The sequence below is a fragment of the Adiantum capillus-veneris genome, chromosome 18, assembly GCF_014529385.1.
Source record: "Adiantum capillus-veneris isolate H3 chromosome 18, ASM1452938v2, whole genome shotgun sequence".
In the NCBI taxonomy this organism is placed as follows: Eukaryota; Viridiplantae; Streptophyta; class Polypodiopsida; order Polypodiales; family Pteridaceae; genus Adiantum; species Adiantum capillus-veneris.
Genome location: NC_140948.1, coordinates 46,084,920 through 46,106,328, shown reverse-complemented (window position 1 = coordinate 46,106,328; position 21,409 = coordinate 46,084,920). Strand labels below are relative to the sequence as shown.

Sequence of the window (21,409 nt, the reverse complement as noted above, 5' to 3'; positions counted from 1 at the left end):
GAGGGGATGTCACGTGACACATCCAACCATATGTGTCCGTGGACAAGCTACAACATGACCAGGGTTCAGTCAGTCCAGTCAGTCCAGATTTAGAAGTGATTTGGCACTTTTGTGAGTCTATTCGTAGACCGTGCATGCCCAATCACTTAGTGTAGATGCATATCCTCTGGTTGCACACAGCATGATCATCAGTATTTCCTTCAGAATCCACCAGATTCAGTCAGGGGAATTTTCTAGTGCATTTAGCCTATTTTCCCTATTTTTGACATTTTTCACTTATTATTTTTAAGTGACTTTCCAACAAAATTAGGTAGGGCAATTTTGCTAAGTTTGTATATAAGCAAACGCAAGTTAGCACTAAATGGCAGAAGAGGCAGCAAGAGCACATGCTCAACAGGCACCTTCTCAACAGAACCCTAGCAGAACCCCCCAAGTGACCTAGCGTTTTTGCTCCCAAGCACCAGCCTAGCGTTTTTGGATCAGCAGGCCACCGCAGATTAGCCAGCGTTTTGCTCTTGCAGATCCCTGGCGAACAAGAACACAACAGATCAGCCTAGCGTTTTTGCATTTGCAGAATCCCGGCGACAGAAACCCCATTTTCAGCCCTAGCGTTTTTGCATCTGCCAGCAACCTCAGCGTTTTGCAGATCTATCGCGACAGAATCAGCCCTAGGACCACCGTTTTCAGTTTTCAGCAGTTAGACTTCGCAATCAAGTCCCGAACGTCGCAGATCTCACCTTCCCGCAGCAGTTCCTCGCCGCACGGTCAATTTCCGCAAGGTTTACAGTTTCAGCCCGGAAAATGCAGATTTCAGCATCTGCATTTTCAGCGCGTTGTCGTCGCATGGTCGCCATCAACATCGTCGTCGACATAGAGTCAGAATTCAGCAGATAGAAGATTAGCAGATTTCAGCCCATAGCGTTTTTGGACAGCAGACAAAAGATTGCAGATTTCAGCCCTTAAGGTCGACTTTGTCATCACCGTCGTCTTCGTCGACATAGCCTAGACTTGCATCAGTCTCATGCATCACCATTGTACCAGATTGTGCAATCATAAGTAGACCACTCTCGCCGACGAGAGTGGGGCCTTCGGAGGAGGGTTTTACAACGTCTCTGGTGTCGTATCTCTCTTCTCTCTCTATCTCTCAGTCTCATACACTTGCACGCACATCGTCCATTCACTTTGTTTGTGATCATAGCATTCTCTCATTAAGAACGGAAGGTTCTACCTTCCATAAGAACAAAAGGAACCTTGAGCACGGTTCGGAGCACTCATCTTGAGCAAAGCGCAAACAATCATTCCGTTGCACCTAACAACAGTGCAAGCCGGTACTCTAGACTTTGCACCTTCTCCAAGAAGCATGCCAAAGAATGAGCCCTAACCTCATATTCAAAGGCCCTTGGCCTAAAAAGCAATTACAGTGAAAAGCCTTCAAAAATCAAAAGCTCCTGGTCCAAAAAGCAATGCCAAAAGCTGCCAGCTTTTCGTAAATCGTGCTGGTGTCCGTACAGCAGGCCACGTGTCAGCCCGCCACGTCAGCAATCAAGGTTAGGGTTAGGGTTTCTGATTTTAGGGTTAGGGTTTTGGTTAGAATTAGGGTTTTTGATTTTAGGGTTAGGGATTCAGCAAAATTAGGGTTTTGGACAAAATTAGGGTTTCTGACTTTAGGGTTAGGGTTTCAACTTTAGGGTTAGGTTTTTAACAGAATTAGGGTTTCTGATTTTAGGGTTAGGGTTTGAGCAGAATTAGGTTTCGACACGTCAGCAGTTTGTTATAATTTACCTCTTTATTGAAGACCCGATTTCCCAATCACTAGGGCTTCAAGGCTTTGCTAGGATCTCCCTGAGGTGCTGTGGCCCAAATTTGGACAAACCTGAGGCCGTAGGACTGCTAGTTCTATTCTGATGTGCACACAACTAATTAGATAATTATTTTCTCGTAAATAATTAATTATTTACAAAGTCTGACATTGTTACATCCCTCTTGGTTCTAAACAGTTGACCACAACTGTAGAGCGTCACCATAACTGTGTAAGATGTCTGGGTAGTCCTTGAGATTGGACACAGTCATCCACTTTGCATCTATAGGGGTGTAATTTTTGAACTTGACTAAATACTTTCAATGAAGGTTCCCGGACTTTAGTTGTCTCTCAGAGTGGTGTATTATCTGTTCAGGTTTAAGGATTTCCTCAGTCTGGATCTTGAGAATACATCTCACTGAGAGATTCTAGTTCTTCATGATAGATAGTTGTCAGTGCATTAATCTTGGGACGCCTGGAGAGAGCATCTGCAACCGCATTCTTTGTTCCAGAAGTGTGTAAAATTTGAAAATGGAACATTGAAAGAAAGTTGGCCCATTGCATCTGCTTTTCTGATAACTTTCTCTGTGTGAGAAAGTAGCGAAGACTTTGATGGTCTGTTTTGATTATAAAATAATGTTTCCTAATGGAAAGAGCATGAATTACTGCCATTAGCTCTTTCTCATATATGGAAGCATGCAACTCTGCATCTTTAAGGCGCCGACTTTCGTAGGCTATGGCGTGACCCTCTTGGTTCAAAACTGCTCCTACACAATCTCGAGATGCATCGTAGTACACCTCGAAAGGTTTGCGAAGGTGAGGGACGGTGAGAACAGGTCTGTGACTAAGTAGATACTTAAGCTTTTCAAAAGATTGTTTTTGTCCTGGTCCCCAATAGAAGGGAATCCGCTTCTTTGTCAGATCATGGAGAGGACTCGCTATGGCGGCAAAGGATCAAATGAAACGCCGATAATAGGAACAGAGGCCGAGAAAACTTCGTACGCCATGTATTGTAGTTGGAGTAGGCCATTCTACAACTGCTTGAATCTTACTTGGGTCCATTCTCACCTGATTGTGAGATACTATATGGCCCAAGTAGTGAATTTCTTGTAGAAAGAACTCACTCTTCTTAGCATTCACAAGTAATTTGTGTTTGCGTAATTCTTCAAACACTAATACAAGATGCTTATAGTGTTCTTCTTCCGTCTCTGAGAAGATTAAGACGTCATCGAAGAAAACTCCTGTAAATTTTCTATATGAGTGAAAGATTCTATCCATCATTCTGTTGAATGTGGCTGGTGCATTAGTGAGTCCAAAAGGCATCACTAAGAATTCATACAATCCGAAGGTTGTTCTAAATGTAGTCTTATGCACATCCTGAGGAGCTATGCGGATTTGATAATACCCGCTCTTCAAGTCTATACGAGTAAAGACACTTGCTCCTTGTAACTTATCAATAATGTCATCAATTCGAGGGATTGGAAATCAATTCTTGATTGTGATCTTGTTTAGAGATCTATAGTCTATGCACATGTGGAATGTGCCATCCTTTTTCTGTACTAGCAAGACAGGTGAACAATATGGAGAAGTACTAGGCCTTATTAAGCCCTTCTCCAAAAGTTCGTTGACCTGTTTGAGGATTTCCTCTTGCTGCATTAGACTAACTTGATAAGGGGGCTGATCTGGAGGAGAACTTCTTGGGATCAAATCAATTGTATGATTCTCAGGTCGAGAAGGTGGAAATTCATTTGAAAGTTCATCTGCAAAACAATCTTCAAAACTTTCTAATAACTTAATTCTTTTTTGCTCTAAAGAGGAAGAAAGTTGTGAAGCAGACACATCTCTCTCTCTCTTGTCTCTCTCTCTTGCAAAAATTAAGTACGCTAAAACACACTTTTTCATTACTTTCTTGATTGCAATGTGATTGGCGATGGGGATACGCCAATCACCTGCATTTGCAAGTACAAGATATTGCTTTCCTTTATGATCAAAGGATAAAGTTTTCTGAACATAGTCAAGAATGGGATGCATCTTGTAATGCCAAGGCATTCCCAAGATGACATCACACCCTTCAAGTGAAGCTAGTAAGAAAGACTCTTGATCTTTGTAGTTGTCGGCCTTTAAATTCAACTTCCCTATGATTGGAGTAGAGCTGGAGTTCTGTCCTTTGAAAGCAGATTGTGATTGAATAGAAACTCCAAAACGGTTAGGCTGTAAATTCAGGTCATCAGCTAGCTTTGTAGAGATGAAATTGTTTGTACTGCCAGGATCAAACAGAATAAGAGCCCGCTGGTTGTTGATGCTACCCCATGCTTTGAGAAGAGCTCTTTCTTTTCCATCCTTGGTTGTATTCCCCTGTACATTGGGGATTGCATTGGAAGAAGGTGGTTGCGGGGTTTTGGTAGGGCAATCACCCTTCATATGTCCAATTTGTCCACACTTGAAGCATCTTCCTTCGCTGATGTAGGTTCTCAATTCAGCAGGAGAGAGATATTTCTCTTTCTAAGGCTGATTTGGCTTTGCTTCTGCATCGGAGGCGGTTCTTTTCTTCTTTTGAGAAGAAGAAGTAAAGGTAGATTGTTCATGGAGAGCTTTCTGCTTGGCATGATAGGTGCTTTGCTCCATCTTCCTGGGAGTACCCTTGTCATGTATTCCATTAGCTATGCGAGCTGATTCCATAAGTATCTGCAAGTTACCCCGAGGGTAAAGCTTCATAGTCTTTTGCAAGGCTTCATGCAATCCTGCTTCAAACTTGCGCATCTTCTCCGAATCTTCAAATCTTCTTGAATGGAGTGACTTTCAAGAGAATGTCCCAAAACCTATCCACATAGCGTGGAACAGTTTCGTTCTCTGACTGTGAGAGTCGATCCCATTCTTTCTTTACCTCTTCCTCATTGTCTAGAGGAAGGAGTTGTGCGTAGAACTCCTTCTTGAAAGCAGTCCAATCTTGGGGCTTGCGTTTTTCTAGGATCAGGGTTAACCACCAATTGTTGGCGGTGCCTTTCAAGTACATACTGACATGGCGAAGCTTGAATCTTTCTTTAAAGTTCCCTTTTGCAAATGCAACTTCAAATTGGCGGATGAAAGCTAAAGCTTTGTCATTATCACACCGTAGGTGTCGAATTTTACATCGTTATCAACTGACTTGAATGTTTTCCGCTTGTGGTGCTTCCTCTTATGGTGCTCCTTTCTATGCTTAGACTCCTTGTGGACATGAGTCCTTTCCCTTGAATGCACTTTTTGCTGCGACAGATCGTCAAGAAACATGTCTTCTGGAGCGACTATGTTAGCGACTATGTCATCCAGATCCTTCATGAAAGAGAATTGAGAAGAATCAAGAGGATCCTGCTCTTGAACCTTTGGATTAAACCGCACATGACGTTTTGGAGGTTTCCTCTGCCTCTCGTGCATGCGGGAGGTTCCAATTAAAGGATCTTTCTTTGGTTCTTGCATCTTTGGGTTCTGCGGGATTTCTCCTGACCCCATCTGCACTTTCTCCTTCCCTTTCTCAAGGGTATGGAGAATCTTCTGGACTTCTGGATGGGAGAGAGACTTTTGCAACTCTGCCACCTGCTGTTGAAGGATAGAGAACTCTATCTCGCGTCCTTTCATTTCTGCAGTCTGCCAAGAGTCGTCAATCCCTTAGGAAAGAGAGAGATGACCTTGCTCTGATACCACTGTCACAAAAATACGCAAGCGTGAACTGACTTTTAATTATACTTCAAATAAAGAGAATTGGAGAGAGAGAGAGAGAGAGAGAGAGAGAGAGAGAGAGAGAGAGAGAGAGAGAGAGAGAGAGAGAGAGAGAGAGAGAGAGAGCTTGACACTTCATTGGGGACCAGAAGGCCCCCCATAAAGAGATTATCTTTATTACTAAGGGAGAATCTTTACAAGCACAAGAACGGGGCAAAAGCCCGTCCTCTATTCTTTCTTTTCTGCTTCTGACTGAGAGAGTGAGGAAACTACTCTCTGACTGCTGAGAGGGTTTCCCTCTGATGTGAGATTTTGGGAAGCTCTCAGAAACGAGAGTCTATCTTCCACAAAGCTCAACGGAAGCTCTCGAAAATGAGAGTCTACCTTCCGCTAATTGTGTCCCTTTATGCATAATCATTCCTGCAATAAAAACAAGGGAGAAACACGCAAAATGCATGCACACATGCTTGCTGAAATTTTCTGCACTTAACCTGAAAATGTTACCTGAGCACGTTCCTATGCCGAAATAGAGACCTTTTTCGCAATGGAATCGCACCAAACTTTGTGTATGCGTACTACGTAGTGTAGGTAGAGAAGTACTAGATTCTATGAGTACTTCGCTGAGATTCACACTAAAAGAGATGATTAAGGGCTGAAAACAAAGAATTTACAGCCACCACACTCTACGAAGAGAGTGCCTGTTGCAATTTTTTGCGATGAAACTTCACCAAAAGCTGGCTATGGCTATGAGAATCCTTGTTCTAAACAATGGGAGCACGAGGCCGCCACATATGTCGCAAGGGGCTGCTCTCAAGCTTCCATGGAGGGCTCCAATGCGTAGAGCATACTCACAATAGGGGGGGTAGGAGCACTGGCAACATTGAGAAGTCGGGGAGGGGGTGCTCTTATCAAGCCAGTAGGAAGAGGTGGTGCTAGGAAGAGAGAGAGTGAAAGAGTTAGTTTGCATTGGTAAGTGTGCCAAGTGGTACACTTAATAACTTAAAAACCCTTCAACTTTCACATTTAAAAGTTGACAAACTATTAATGAAATGCAAATTGAACCACAACTACACACACAGATGCAACCAATGAAAATGTTAGCTATTTCCCAGCTCAATGTCATATCGGCACCGCTCTGGCATTACCTGTTCGCACTTGTCCGGCCATTTGGTCCAGCATAAACAAAAAATATTTTTAACTGACTTATCCTAAGGGCGTAAAAATAATTCAGGCCTAAGGGTTACTGTTCTAAGGACCCCATCTCATTCCTGTGCTTGCATTGACGTGCGTATGTTTCTGAGCCTGAAATCTGAGGCTACTATTTACCCCTTTATTGAAGACCCGATTTCCCAATCACTAGGGCTTCAGGGTATTTTCTGCTAGGATCTCCCTGAGGAGCTCTGGCCCAAATTTGGGCCACGTGAGGCCGTAGAACTGCTAGTTCTATTCTGACGTGCACAACTAATTAGATAAATATTTTCTCGTAAATAATTAATTATTTACAAAGTCTGACATTGTTAGAGAGAGAGAGAGAGAGAGAGAGAGAGAGAGAGAGAGAGAGAGAGAGAGAGAGAGAGAGAGAGAGAGAGAGAGAGAGAGAGAGAGAGAGAGAGAGAGAGAGAGAGAGGTGTGACGAACAACTCCCCACTTTAAGCAACCACCATACTTTTGACTACTGTAATATGCAAAGGAAGTGAATTTATGGTGATAACTTAGGATGAGTGCTCATTGCGTATCCAAGGATCCTTTTACTTCATGAGAGAGATGTGCAATGATAGAGATCAAACGGGTGAGAGTAAGCAGAAACAGAGTGCTCATTAGCAGTATAGTGTTGATCAGACACAGAGACGAAGATAAAGATAGTGACGGGTAGTGGGACAGAGGTTGGGTGTGGCGGAGCAACCTCTAGATAGACCTCCAGAGGAGAGGTTACCGGATGAGGATCAAGAGGAGGACCCAGAGCACCTAGATAGAGGGATAAGAGTAGGAGGATCAGCAGTTGGTGGTAGTTCGGGACCAGCAGGAGTTGCCCAAGAATAAGCTAGTTCAACAGACTTTGGATCTCTTGGAGATTCAATCTTAGGTGCCCCTTACAGTAGGAGCTATTGAGGGAAAGCAGGATAGTGAGTCCTCTCATTTTGCGGAGGAGTTTGACTACTCAACAGGCTTTGCATCACCAACAGATGTCCCATTATCTGAGATCTTGCCTGAAGAGTCTTATGTGTTTGGTCCATGGAGATCTCCAGATGTCTCTTTGAGGAGTGGATCACTGTGTGTAATCATGTTTTTGTTGCAGCAGTTAGGATCACGTCACTCTTTCCTTGGCCCTAAGGGAGCTCCCATGATCAAAATCAAGGTTCAGGCTTTACATGAGGTCTTCTTTTGGACGAGGGAGGCTGTTTATGACACCATGTAGGAGCAAATGATGGTTGAGGCCAATCATTTCATGGATATCATACAGTTTGGAGATTGTTAGAGAGTGAGTTTAGAGAGACTTTGGGGAAGTTGGTTTGGTCAGAGATGTGAGTGTGTGTACCGGAAAAGAGAGAGAGAGAGAGAGAGAGAGAGAGAGAGAGAGAGAGAGAGAGAGAGAGAGAGAGAGAGAGAGAGAGAGAGAGAGAGAGAGAGAGAGAGAGAGATGGGGAAACGGTGTGATCTGAGTACCTAAACAAGAGACGTGTAAGGATTCTAGGTGCTAATCCTTAAGTAAGTACTTAAACTCATGATTAAGACTTAAGAAACTTGAACTGTACTCAGAAACAAGACTCAGAAGACTCTGTGTTTGATTGATTGATGACTTATTGAAACTGAGTACAATAGGCTCCTTATATAGGAGACGAAGAGACATAAATGAAAAGACATGTCTCTTGGTGAAGAGACATGACTTTAGACGTAAAGACACATCCTTTCGGCGAAGAGCTACAACCATTGGAGGAAGAATCGCACCCGTAGAGCGAAGGGGTGTGACTAGTCGTCGAAGGAGTGTTGCTTTTGGCGAAGAGGCACGTCTCTTGAGCGAAGGGTCGTGACCATCCAAGCGTAGGGGTCCTCCTTGGCATGGCACTTCGCGTATCTGCAACTAGGAGTAGATGTGATACTGCAACATAGTCACAATCGTGACATTCCCTTCCTCTTTAAATAAAACCCAAGGTAGTTGAAGAAACTCCGGGAGAAGGAAATGTATTGTTGTTGTGCTTTTGCATCCAAAGCTCTTTCTGTTAAGTCCCACGTCATGGCAGTGTTATTGACCATGACTATTTTGCCAAACTGAAATTTGATCATATCTGCAACTTGTCTCATCTTTGTCAAAAGTATGAGTATCACATCTGCAACTTGATTATCGCCTTTGTCAAAGTCATTTGTAACTTCGAGCTTTGTCCAAAAAAAGATTGAATCTATATCTGCTTCGAGTGAAATTATTTGTAAACTGACTTGAGTTTTTTGTTGAATAATGACCACTGGTTGGAAATCTGTAAGGTATTCCATTGGTTTGTCTGGAAGAGTAAAATCCTCTTGAAGGGATGTCGAAGATTGAGACAGAGTAGTGTTTGGAGGTTTATCCATCTGTAAAGGTTAATCAATGGAACAAGTTGTGTCCAAAGATTCAATTGCAGCGACTGAAGTTGTGTTGCTAGAGTCTGCATTTGATTTATCCTTTGCAACGTTGAAGGTAAGGATTGGTATCTTCAAGTTTGAAATATTATCATTCTCCATTGCATTTGGTATCTGTTCTGAAACAAAGACTTTATTCTGCAAGGGCAGTACGAGGAGAATTTTTCTGCGTGGAACACGGCCAAAGAAGGGGTTATGTGCTTGTTGGTTGTCACACAAGAACTGGAATCTTCTGAATCTTTAGCTGTTTTAGCGGGTATCAAGGCTTCCAATTGAGAAGGGGGAGGTCGAGGGAGCTGTTGCCTCTTAGACCTCTGAAGAATCCTCTTGGACAAGGAAAGGATCAATAAATCTTGAACTTGTGGGGCATGGCTCGCGAAGGGGAACTTGTCCAGCGTCACGGCGTTCACGATCGAGTACTTGACTAGGGTCGGATATACTTGCCACTAAGTAAGCCCATCTTGATATCGTTGATGATCCATTGGAAGCTTCATATTGCTGCTTCTATTGGGGCTGACGATTCCAATAAGAAGTTGGTTGCTTAGAACTGTAGCATTTCCAAGAATATTCATGCTGAGATTTTTGTTGCTCGCACGAAGGTACTTTGTGTCTAGTTGTCTCTAAGAAACCATGCTTTGGGTGAGAAAATTTCGGTTCCGAAGGCTTATGTTTGAGTGGTTCTTTTTGGTCGATCACTGAAGCGTCTGAAGAAGATGTATGTATTGTCCGAGAAGTTGTTGGTTGACTCCGAGAAGGGGTTTGCATTTGCATCCGATCGTGTGAATCGATGCGAGGCTTGATGAAATTCCTGCCATCTCCTTTTTGAAAATTGCTATTGGGTCCTCGGGTAATATATTGTCGTCGTCATCTTGTGATTCAGCCATGCCGACTGTTCAGCGAAAGTAACTGTTTCTCTGAATAAGCTTAAGAACTGATACTTCGGGAGCGGAAATTGCGTCTAGAACGGGTTTCGGCTTTGGAGTTGGGGAATCGAGAATAATGATAACCTCTGGCTTGGGTAGGGTGAATTCGGAATGACAAGAATCTCGTGAAGGGAACAAATTTGCCACAGTTTGCTTGTGAGAACTTTATCTATGTACAAGAGACAGGGTATTGGAACGTCGAAGTCCTTGTCCATGGTAGAGGGGAGCCCCATACGTGCAAGGAGCCAGTGGCGAGGGCTATGTGGGAAGAGAACACACGAGGAATACGGTTGCCCACAAGGAAAAAACTACATTGTTGTCCCATTTTCTTTTAATATAACTCTTAGTGAGTTCACATTGGGTAAGTTTAGAGGTTGTGTCCACATGGGCTTTTGAAAAATTGAGGCTGGCTGGCCAATTTAAATGAAAACCTTTGGGCTGAGTTTTTTTAAAGTATTATGCTGCTGGAGTTTACGCAAAAGGCTTGCGCTGCTTAAAAGGCTGGCGCTGCTGGTTTTAGAAATTGTATGCTGCTGAGGTTTTATGTATAATAAAGGGCAGCGAAGAGGTATGCCAGCGAGAGGTGGCAGCCCAGCCAGCGTTTCAACGTAATCAGTCAAGCGTTTTCAGCATAAGCAGCCTGGCGTTTTCTACATAATCAGCCCAGCTTTCTCTGCCTTATCAGCCCACTTTTCTCTGCCTACCCGAGAGGAAAGGGGTGCGCAAGGGGCAAGCAGCAAAGGGGTGCAGCCAGTAGCGTTGCAAAAATTTAGCCTAGCAATTCAGAATTTTCAGCAGCCTCCAGCGCTGGGGAAGAGGGGTTACTCCTGGTGAAGGGGTGCGGGCAAAGAGAAGGTGTGGCTGCTTGCAGGGTCAGTGCCTTTTCGCGTGAAGGGGTGCAAACTCTCGGAATTGAAGGGTCGGACCTCCTCATGAAGGGTCATTATCACCGGTACGCTCGCGCACACACATTTGTATTGCTGTTCGTTATGTATAGAATTAGAACAGAATAAATTTAAGCTACCTCATACCATCAACGAAGAAGTGGAATTCCATCTTTCTTCTGCTTCCATGCAACCCCGAGAAGGGGGGGGAGAGGGTAGCGGCGAGGGTGAGAGGCTCACAACGTTCGGGTCCTAGAAAGAATTTACTATGACTGTAAGGATTCTAGGTGTGAATCCTTAGTTAAGTACTTAAACTCATGATTAAGACTTAAGAAACTTGAACTGAACTCAGAAACAAGACTCAGAAGACTCTGTGTTTGATTGATTGATGACTTATTGAAACTGAGTACAATAGGCTCCTTATATAGGAGACGAAGAGACATAAATGAAAAGACATGTCTCTTGGTGAAGACACATGACTTTAGACGTAAAGACACATCCTTTCGGCAAAGAGCTACAACCATTGGACGAAGAATCGCACCCGTAGAGCGAAGGGGTGCGACTAGTTGTCGAAGGAGTATGGCTTTTGGCGAAGAGGCACGTCTCTTGAGCGAAGGGTCGTGACCATCCAAGCGTAGGGGTCCTCCTTGGCATGGCACTTCACGTATCTGCAACTAGGAGTAGATGTAATACTGCAACATAGTCACAATCGTGACAAGACCCGTACAATGATCAAATGATAATGAAATGTGTACCCCCCTGACCCTATATATAGGAGTGTCCAAGGTGGGTGCCCAACTCAAGTGGGCGGTCGGTCCCAAACTCGAGCGTCCGGATAAGGTACAACCTATGCTATGGGTGGCCAACCTAGAGACACTAGCCGTACAAGGAAGTGCCCTAGACTTGTGTGAAGCAGCAGAGTGGTGTAAATCTAACACTCCCTCTCAACGTCGGATGCTGAACAAACCCCGTGAAGCCGAAGATGTGAGGCAAATAATGAAGATGTTTGTTGCGATGTCCACCGAAGGACAATACTCCGCGAGTGTAGCAGCAGTGTGGGGTGTCCCGACCGCCAAGAAATCTCCATGGAAAGATGCCGTCACGAGCAGTGTAGCAAACTGCTTTTTGTCGATACAGGGTAAAGATACTGTGTGAAGGTCCCGAACTTAGTGTGAAAACAATCCCTTGTCGTAAAAGAAGTGCCAATAGACGTGCAAGTGTCCTGCCTTATAGGATCTGTGGTGTCTGTAGTCAAACCGTATGGAGAAAATGGGGAAACTTAGGAACCATCATGAGAATGACCAGAAGCCTGTCAATGCATGAACCTGTAACCCAGTGTGGCCAGGTGGCTAGCTTGTGTAAAACTCCAGGAAGGCCAGATGTAGCAATCTGCGTCGTAAACTCCTTCGAAACAAGGAAAGCTAGACTAAATAGTCTGCATTGTAGAAGCTACCGTAAGCTGCAGCAGTCACCGGGGGACCGCCAGACTCGACAGTCTGTGTTGTGAAGAGCCTCTGAGAAGAGGTGTGGTCAGACCAGTTGTCTGCACCGTAATCATCCTGGAGAAGTAGGGAAGCGAGACGAAGAAGTCTGCGTTGTCAATAATCTCTGAGAAGAGGAAAGGCCAAACCAATCTGTCTGCCCCATCTTGCCTGTATCTCCTGCCCCCAATCCTTCGGTGTCAACCGAAACATAATCCGTGCCAACAATGCCAACAAACTTGACTCGGTGTAGCACTCAATGTGAATGAGCTGGGAGTGGCCTACTACCGAGGTAAGTCTGCTGTAAGGTTACCGAGGGTGAGTGTAAGCAACTCTGTAGGTAGCAATGTAAAGGATCAGGTGTGAGGATTAGTGGTGCTAATCCTATTATTAAGACTTAATACTTCATACTTGAGATCAAACTGAGACTCAAGACATTGAATGTGTGTTTGATTGATTGAACGAATGAATGAATGCTTGAAAGTGAGTACAATAAGCTCCTTATATAGGAGACGAAAGACATAAATGAAAAGACACGTCTCCTGGTGAAGAGATGCGACTTTAGACGTAAAGACACATCCTTTCGGTGAAGAGCTGCAACCATTGGACGAAGAGTCGCAATTGTAGAGCGAAGGGGTCTGACTAGTAGTCGAAGGCGTGTGGCTTTTGACGAAGAGGCACGTCTCTTGAGCGAAGGGTCGTGACCATCCAAGCGTAGGGGTTCTCCTTGGCATGGCAATTTGCGTATCTGCAACTAGGAGTAGGTGTAATACTGTAACATAGTCACAATCGTGACCTTCCCTCCTATTTAAATTAAAACCAAGGGTAGTTGTAGAAACTCCGGGAGAAGGAAATGTATTCCTGCTTGCTTCTGCATCCAAAGCTGTAACTGTTAAGTCCCATATCATGGCACTATTATTGACCATGACTATTTTGCCAAACTGAAAACTGATCATATCTGCAACTTGATTAGTGCCTTTGTCAAAATCATTTGTAACTTCAAGCTTTGTCCAATAAAAAATTGAATCTTTATCTGCTTCAAGTGAAACTATTGGTAAACTGACTTGAGTTTTCTGTTGAATGATGACCAATGGTTGGAAATCTGCAAGGTATTCCATTGGTTTGTCTGGAAGAGTAAAATCCTCTTGAAGGGATGTCGTAGATTGAGACAGAGTAGTGTTTGGAGGTTTATCCATCTGTAAAGGTTTATCAATGGAACAAGTTGTGTCCAAAGATTCAATTGTAGTGACTGAACTCGTGTTGCAAGAGTCTGCATCTGATTTATCCTTTGCAACGTTGAAGGTAAGGATTGGTATCTTCAAGTTTGAAATATTATCATTCTTCATTGCATTTGGTATCTGTTCAGAAACAAAGACTTTATTCTGCAAGGGCAGTGACGAGGAGATTTTTTCCGCCTGGAACACGGCCAAAGAAGGGGTTATGCGCTTGTTGGTTGTCACACAAGGATTGGAATCTTCTGAATCTTCAGCTGTTTCAGCGGGTATTAAGGCTTTCAATTGAGAAGGGGGAGGTCGAGGGAGTTGTTGCCTCTTAGACCTCTGAAGAATCTTGAAGAATCCTCTTGGACAAGGAAAGGATCAATAAATCTTCAACTTTACCACCAACAGACAAGAAAGGCTTAAATGTAGGGCATGGCTCGCGGGGGAAAACTTGTCCAGCGTCGTGGCGTTCACGACCGAGTACTCGACTAGGGTCGGATATATGTGCCACTAAGTAAGCCCATCTTGATATCGCTGATGAAGCTTCATATTGCTGCTTGTGTTGCTGATGATTCCGAAAAGAAGTTGGTTGCTTAGAACTGTAGCATTTCCAAGAACATTCATGCTGAGACTTTGGCAGCTCGCACGAAGGTACTTTGTGTCTAGTTGTCTCTAAGAAATCATGCTTTGGGTGATACAATTTTGCATGCGAAACCTTTGGTGTAAGCGGTTCTTCTTGGTCGGCCATTGAAGCCGTTGATGAGGAAATTGACTGTGTAGGCTTCGGGGAGTGCAAAGAAGTATAATCCGGAAGCATGTTTAAACGTGATGCCATCGATGTAACAATAGAGATAGCTTGTTGGATCTGCCCTTTGAGAATTTCTATCGGATCTTCAGGCATAATATGGTTGTCGCCATCTTATGATCTAGCCATACTGATTGCTCAGAGAAAGTAACTGGAATCTTGTGTGGCGTGATGATGTGTCACATACATATGCTACTCTTCTTGGATGGGGCCTCCAACTGATGCTCGCAATGGGTCCTTGAGGAGCTGGCTCGGTAAGAAGTGTATGGATGACTCTAGTACAGGTTCGGGAGCAATGTATGCACGGATCGCAACGAGGTGAGAGGGCTGCCGGAAAAGAGCGAGTAGAGCAGATTGCGCAAATGCTGTCAAACGCTGCTGTGACCCATATTTGTGTGATCCAACAAAGTTAATAAATTATGCCACATAAGTTGAAAGTATCCAGCCAATATTGTTTCTCCTGCGGCCAAAAGTGAATGCGTTGGTTAATTAAGCCCAAATCGTAAGTTGCTTGTGTAAGAAAAAAAAATGGATGCCAGCGGAAGTGGATTCTAAGTAGGCTGCCTCTTGGAGATTGAAACGATGCGCACAATATTGAAGGGGCAGATGAATGCAACCCTTGGGGGGAAACCAAAGTGGAGGGGTGCCGTCCCTTGAAGAGGTGTGACCCTGCAGCGCTGGCCTCTAGAGAGTCATAAGAGGAGTGAATCTCTTTCCTGGATTTTGAACAGGGACTTGTTTCCGCTCAATTTTGATGTCAGCTTGCTGAATTTTAGCGCTCCAACATCTAGGGGGTGTATGTGCGCGTGTCCCTTGGAGGCGAAGGGGGACATAGCCCCTGCCGGTTATCTTCAGGAGACACGCCCTATCTATGAGTCTCTTGGGGAAGGGGTGCCACCAAAGTGAAGGGATATTTGCATGATGGAATTGCTCACCGTTCACGTGACGTTGTGAAGGGGTGCGAACTCATGCACGAAAGGGCACAATGTGATGAAGAGGCACACGAAGGGTCACGAGCAGAGGGCTTCCAAAAATTCACCGGATACACCACACACACATTTGTGTTTCTGTCCTGTATTTATGCAATTGGAACAGACAAATTCATGTTACCTCATGATTGTTTGTGTATGTGTACCACCTTTCTTCTGCTTCCATGCAACACCGGAAGAGGGGGGAAGAGGGTAGCGGCGAGGGTGAGAGGCTCACAACCTTCAGGTCTCAGGATTTTTTTTTGCTTTGATACCATTGTGAGGATTAGTGGTGCTAATCCTATTATTAAGACTTAAGACTTCATACTTAAGATCAAACTGAGACTCAAGACATTGAATGTGTGTTTGATTGATTGAATGAATGAATGCTTGAAACTGAGTACAATAGGCTCCTTATATAGGAGACGAAGAGACATAAATGAAAAGCCATGTCCCATGGTGAAGAGACACGACTTTAGACGTAAAGACACATCCTTTCGGCGAAGAGCTGCAACCATTGGACGAAGAGTTGCAACCGTAGAGCGAAGGGGTGTGACTAGTCGTCGAAGGAGTGTGGCTTTTGGTGAAGAGGCACGTCTCTTGAGCAAAGGATCGTGACCATCCAAGCGTAGGGGTTCTCCTTGGCATGGCACTTTGCGTATCTGCAACTAGGAGTAGGTGTAATACTGTAACATAGTCACAATTGTGACATCAGGAGTGTAGAAGAGCAAGTGCCCTACCATCCAAGCCAAGCTCCGGGTGACTCCGGATGTAGTCGTGGGATGCCTGATCTCATGCATCTCGCGGGTAAACTCTCCAAGAGAGTCCAAAGCACTGAAGTACCACTCTAGTCTAGATCCAAGCAATGAACCTGTCCAAGAAGAGATCCAAGATCCTCTCCCACACAGGTGTTGTGTTTGATGATCAAGCCGATATCGAAATTACTCTGCAACAGTCATTGAGAGACTACACGGACCACCACCGAATGGTGTCGAGGTAGGAGGTAACTTCATTCTCTGTGAAAAACACTAACCATGTAGCTGCTATCCACCCAAAAACGCAACTGGGAGGTGGTGCTGTCCAGCGATTTTCAGCGGGCTCGTACGCTCCCGGCGAGGTCTGGAGCGGTGCAGGGGGTTTTGGGAGGGTGGGGAATCAATGTAGCAACCCCTGGAGGGCTGAAAACAGAGAAAACAGCAAGGAAGTATGGTTGTAACAGTGGTATATGGAGAGTATTAGGGCCGGCAAGGCACCGGATGCCAAGCCGAAATGGTGGTTGCAAGATCCATAATGGGCATAGGCTAGCGCTCCCCCTCTTCTGCAAAACGCAACAGCTAGTCAAAAGCGTAGATCTGGCCAAAACCGCAGGTGGTAGGGAGGGGGTTTTCTGCGACGAAAAAGCCTGTAGAGGTCAACACTTTCTACATGGAGGTGATCGCTATGTGGGAGAGCAAAAAACACAAGTGGAGAAGGGTTTCTCCGCAACAGAAAAGCTCCATTGGTTGCTTGGCTAATGCAAAACTCTAGCTGATCTTCTTCCTGGGAGGGAGAACCTGATGCGGAAAGCACCTAGACTATAAATAGCTGTGCTACTATGAGAGGTGCGTGTATGGAAGCGTGAGAGAGGAGAGAGAGTGAGACAGAAACACAAAACGCCAGAGATGGAGAAAGGCAGTGACTACCAGAACAAGAGACCCGTACAATGATTAGATGATAATGAAATGTGTACCCCCTTGGCCCCATATATATGAGTGCCCAAGGTGGGCACCCAACTCAAGTGGACGGCTGGCCCCAAACTTGGGCCGGTGGACAAGGTACAACCTATGCTATGGGTGGCCAGCCTGGAGACATTAGCCATACAAGGAAGTGCCCTAGACACTGTGTGAAGTAGTAGAGTGGTGTAAATCTTGCTGAGTGGCCTATTTTTAAAGAAGAGTTCCCACCAACTTATGGGACCCCGTCCGATGGGGCCGAAGTGACACAAAGGATATTAAAGAAAAGAGTGCGCAATCAGTTGGTCCGCAATTCGTACTGACAAGTGCCACATGGCAGGTGTATGGAATTCTGCGTTTCACGCTGCAGTATGTTGACATGGTAGCTGTATGGATTTCTACAAAACGGGTTGGCAGCTTTTTGGGCTCAACGCTTTTGGACCATATGCTTTTGAGCTTGAAGCTTTTCATGTATCTGCTTTCATAGGCAAAGGGCCTTTAAATATGTGCCATGGGCTTATTCTCTAGCACGCTTTCGGGTGAAGGTGCAGAGTGTGGAGTACCGGCTTGGATTGAGTTGAAGCAATATAAAGAAGTATCGGAAGGGGCACCCACTTCATGGGCGGCCACCACAAAAACTATTAAATTTTAGCTTTTCTGAGGGAACTGGGGACACCACCTATTCATGTGCTTGTTCTGAACTATTTTGCACTACGTCCGGCTACTGTTCTACTTATCATACTATCCAGACATGGATAAGTTTCTAGATGGCGCATTGCATCGGAAAATTTACCCATTGATGATTGGTACCAATAAATTCATATATTCATTCTGTGTGTACAAAAATCATTTTCATTTAATTGTAGCCGTACCTAAAAATATTACATTTTTCTGGCTTCTAAACAGTTGTCCTCGATTGCAAGGCTTCATGATGCTTATGCAGGATGTCTGAGAAATCTTGCAATTTTGATTCTGTCATCCACTGAGGGGAGTAATTCTTAAACTTTACTAAGCACTTACAATGAGTTTTTCAAACTTTAATTGGCGCTCCTGATGGTGTATGATTTATTCTGGAAGAAGTATTTCTTCAGTTTCATCTACCTCAGGGGGATCTTTTCTAACTGGTTCTAGAGGAGGTTTGCCAATGAAAGGTTGCAGAAGACTCATGTGAAAAGCATTATGGATTTTCCAATTCTCTAGAAGATCCAATCTAAATGCTACGCCATTTATTTGCTCTGTAAGCTTAAACATGCCATAATATTTGGTGGAAAGTTTTACAACTTTCCCGATTTGATTGGCCTGATTCTTAAGTCGCTCTTTATCAAAGTTGAGAAGAACAAATAGTCCTTCAGTGAGCTTGAGATCTCGACGATGTTTATTTGCTGCTTTCTTATGCTTTTCTTGAGATCTAAGGATAGCACGCTTCACTTGAGTGTAAGCGGTATATAGATCTCGAACAAATTCATCCGTTGCGAATATCTTATCCTTGGCGAGAAGGATGGGGGGAAGATGTGGTTTGCCATAAATAACTTCAAAAGGAGCTATTCCTGTAGAGGAATGTACAGTGTTATTATAGGCAAATTTTGGAGGCAGATATTTCTCCCATTCTCGTTGGTTATGTGAGACATAGCACTTTAAAATGTCTACGACTGTGGAGTTAGCGATTTCTCTTTGTCCATCTGTTTGAGGATGTTAAGCCGAGGAGAAATTCAGCTTACTTTCTAAGTTCCTAAAAAGTGCTTGCCAGAAATTTCTGGTCATTTGTGGATCGCGATCATTGATAATTGTTTTGGGCATGTCATGATGCTTAAAAATCTGGGCCAGAAAGACTTTGGTCACGTGATCAACTTTATTGTTCTTTCTTACTGGAATGAAATGAGCTTGCTTACTGAATCTGTCTATAATAGTCCAGATTGCATCATTTCCATTCGAAGCTCGTGGTAAATCCATTATGAAATCCATGGAACTTGGGGTACCGGTCGGGGTTGAAGCAAGCCAGGAGTTTTATGGCGATCATACTTAGCTTTTTGGCATGGTACACATTCTTTGACATATCTATCTACGTCAGCTCGTAGTGTTGGCCAAAATAAAAATCTTTCTACGGCGTGTGTTGTGCATTTTACCTCTGCGTCGTGCGTAAGGAGAAGCATGTGCTTCATCTATGACCTTTGTTCTAAGTGGACGCGCCACACAAAGAGCCCGATGAAAATAACCATCTTTAATAGAATAGGGAAAATTTCAGTACTAGTTTGTAGCTGTTGCCAGATTTCACCGAAATCGGGGTCCTCAGGGTACATCTCGGATAGAGATTTCAATTCTTGATGATGTATGTAACAGACTTCGGCACCCCAAGTTGGAAATTTGGCACGACACACAAGAGAATAACTTAAAACATTTTACAAAACTTTATCACAGTTTAAATAGAGTCGACACGGCCCGGTATAGTTCCGTGCCTAGAGTTATTGCCCCAAAGATTGGCACCCCTTTGAGTATTTATTTTTATATTAAATGCTTGAGCAAAGTACAAAGTCCGAGGGTCCTCTTTGCTCAGCTGCTCATCAGCCAAGTGAGTCTGCAGATGTCTGTTTGTGTTCCTCCTTTGTATAGACTAGAATGTTGTCAAAGAAGATTCTTGTGAATTGTCAATGATGATGAAAAATTCGGTCCATCATTTGATGAAAGTTGCTGGAGCGTTAGTAAGGCTGAAAGGCATTACTAGAAACTCGTACAATCCGAAGGTTGTTCGGAATGCAGTCTTATGCATGTCTTCAGGAGCAATACGAATTTGGTGGTAGTGGCTCTTGAGATCTATGCTGTTGAAAATTTTGCTGCACCTGACAGGCCAAGTGGAGATGCCTGTTCATCCCCGATTCTCGTCTTCGACTGTCCCCGGACCCTAGGAGTTCGTTCCCTGTCCCTCTGTTTCTATTAATTCTGTGGCAACTTTATTGTGAAGGGCACATCGTTTATCTTTTCAGAAATTTGGAAGGCTCCATAGTATCACATACTTAACTTTGGAAAAAGCCTCTCCTTACCCTTCTTTCTAAGGAGTGCCTTTCAATCTAAGAAGCGTCGAGCTTTTCTGCTGCCTTCTTATGCCGTTCTTGAGACTTTTGCAAAGCCTGAAATATCTTGTCCTTCGCGCATAAAGTAGAAGTAACCTTTTTGCAACCCTTGACAATCTCAAATGGTGCCTTTTCTGTGGAAGTGTGAACAGCGTTGTTGTAAGCAAACTTCACCAATGGCAAATTCTTCTCCCACCGAGACTTATTTTTAGAGATGAAAATAAGTCCACTCAGGCGATGGAAAGGTTTGGGAGTTCAGAAAGCATACAACTTTATTGGATACGACAATGCATGTAGCATTTCTCCTTTTGCTGTAGGGTTCATCCTTTTTTGCATCAACATCCGCTCAGAGTGTACTGTAGCTTCATCCTCCAAAATGTCAGAGCCTTGCTTACTCTACTGCATTGCCCCTTTCAAGCGGCAGTCTTTATAAGGATACACGCTGCAGTTGACGAACATACCCTGGCGCTATGCCAGTAAACTTTCTGTGCAAGATGTATGCCCTCCCATACTACACTTATTTCTTCACACTCATGAAACCTCTTACAAGAACTCTAGGGCATTTAAAAGGCAACAAAGCGGCCTCCAATGGCCTAACCTCTTGGTTCTGTATGCACACATTGCCCGGCGTAAACTGTCAAACTCCACTATGTACATTTGCAGTATCCATTTTTCCACATTTCAAAAGCAAGTTGGCAAGCATCCAAACACTTAGTAGTTTTTGTTGCATAAAAGCCCTGACATTGTGCAAATTGCGGAGTCTCTTTTTGTTGCTGTGAAGGCTTGGTTTGGTTTAACAAATAATGCACATCGAACTACTCCACTTCGCACTTCAGAAATCAGCGTACTGTTATTATGAAAACTTTTTGTACATTCTAGCTATTGGAGGGACAGCAGGGCAATTGCTTGAGCAAAATACACAGATCATAAGCCAGATAAAGGCAAACCTTACAGCTTGCAAGGTGCACTGTTTATCCCTGAATTACTTAAAACATGACTATTGGTATGTGTGATAATTATTGAATTCAAATGTTACTGCAGCTGCAGGAGAATACTGAACTTCTGGTTCGGTTCAGGGATAATATCATGGCCATTTCCAACAGGTTTGCTCATATAATCCCCTTGGGTTACTATTATCGCCATGTATAATACTGTTTTCCATGAAAACTCAAACCGATTTTTATTTTACCAAAAAAAAAGATTGTCCTGGTTTCTAAATAACAGTACTAATACATTTGATTTTGCATT

General features: G+C 43.9%; 1 protein-coding gene across 3 annotated transcripts in view; it reads left to right on the top strand.

The window, feature by feature from the left end:
* LOC147435597 (uncharacterized) overlaps window positions 1-21,409 on the top strand; it is a 74,262-nt gene that overhangs the window by 51,975 nt on the left and 878 nt on the right. For all 3 annotated transcript variants that reach the window (XM_086488613.1, XM_086488610.1, XM_086488612.1), the window contains 2 exons: window positions 21,041-21,123; window positions 21,203-21,264. In XM_086488613.1, the coding sequence (XP_086344739.1) occupies window positions 21,041-21,123; window positions 21,203-21,264 (145 nt within the window). The remainder of the gene's footprint in view (window positions 1-21,040; window positions 21,124-21,202; window positions 21,265-21,409) is intronic.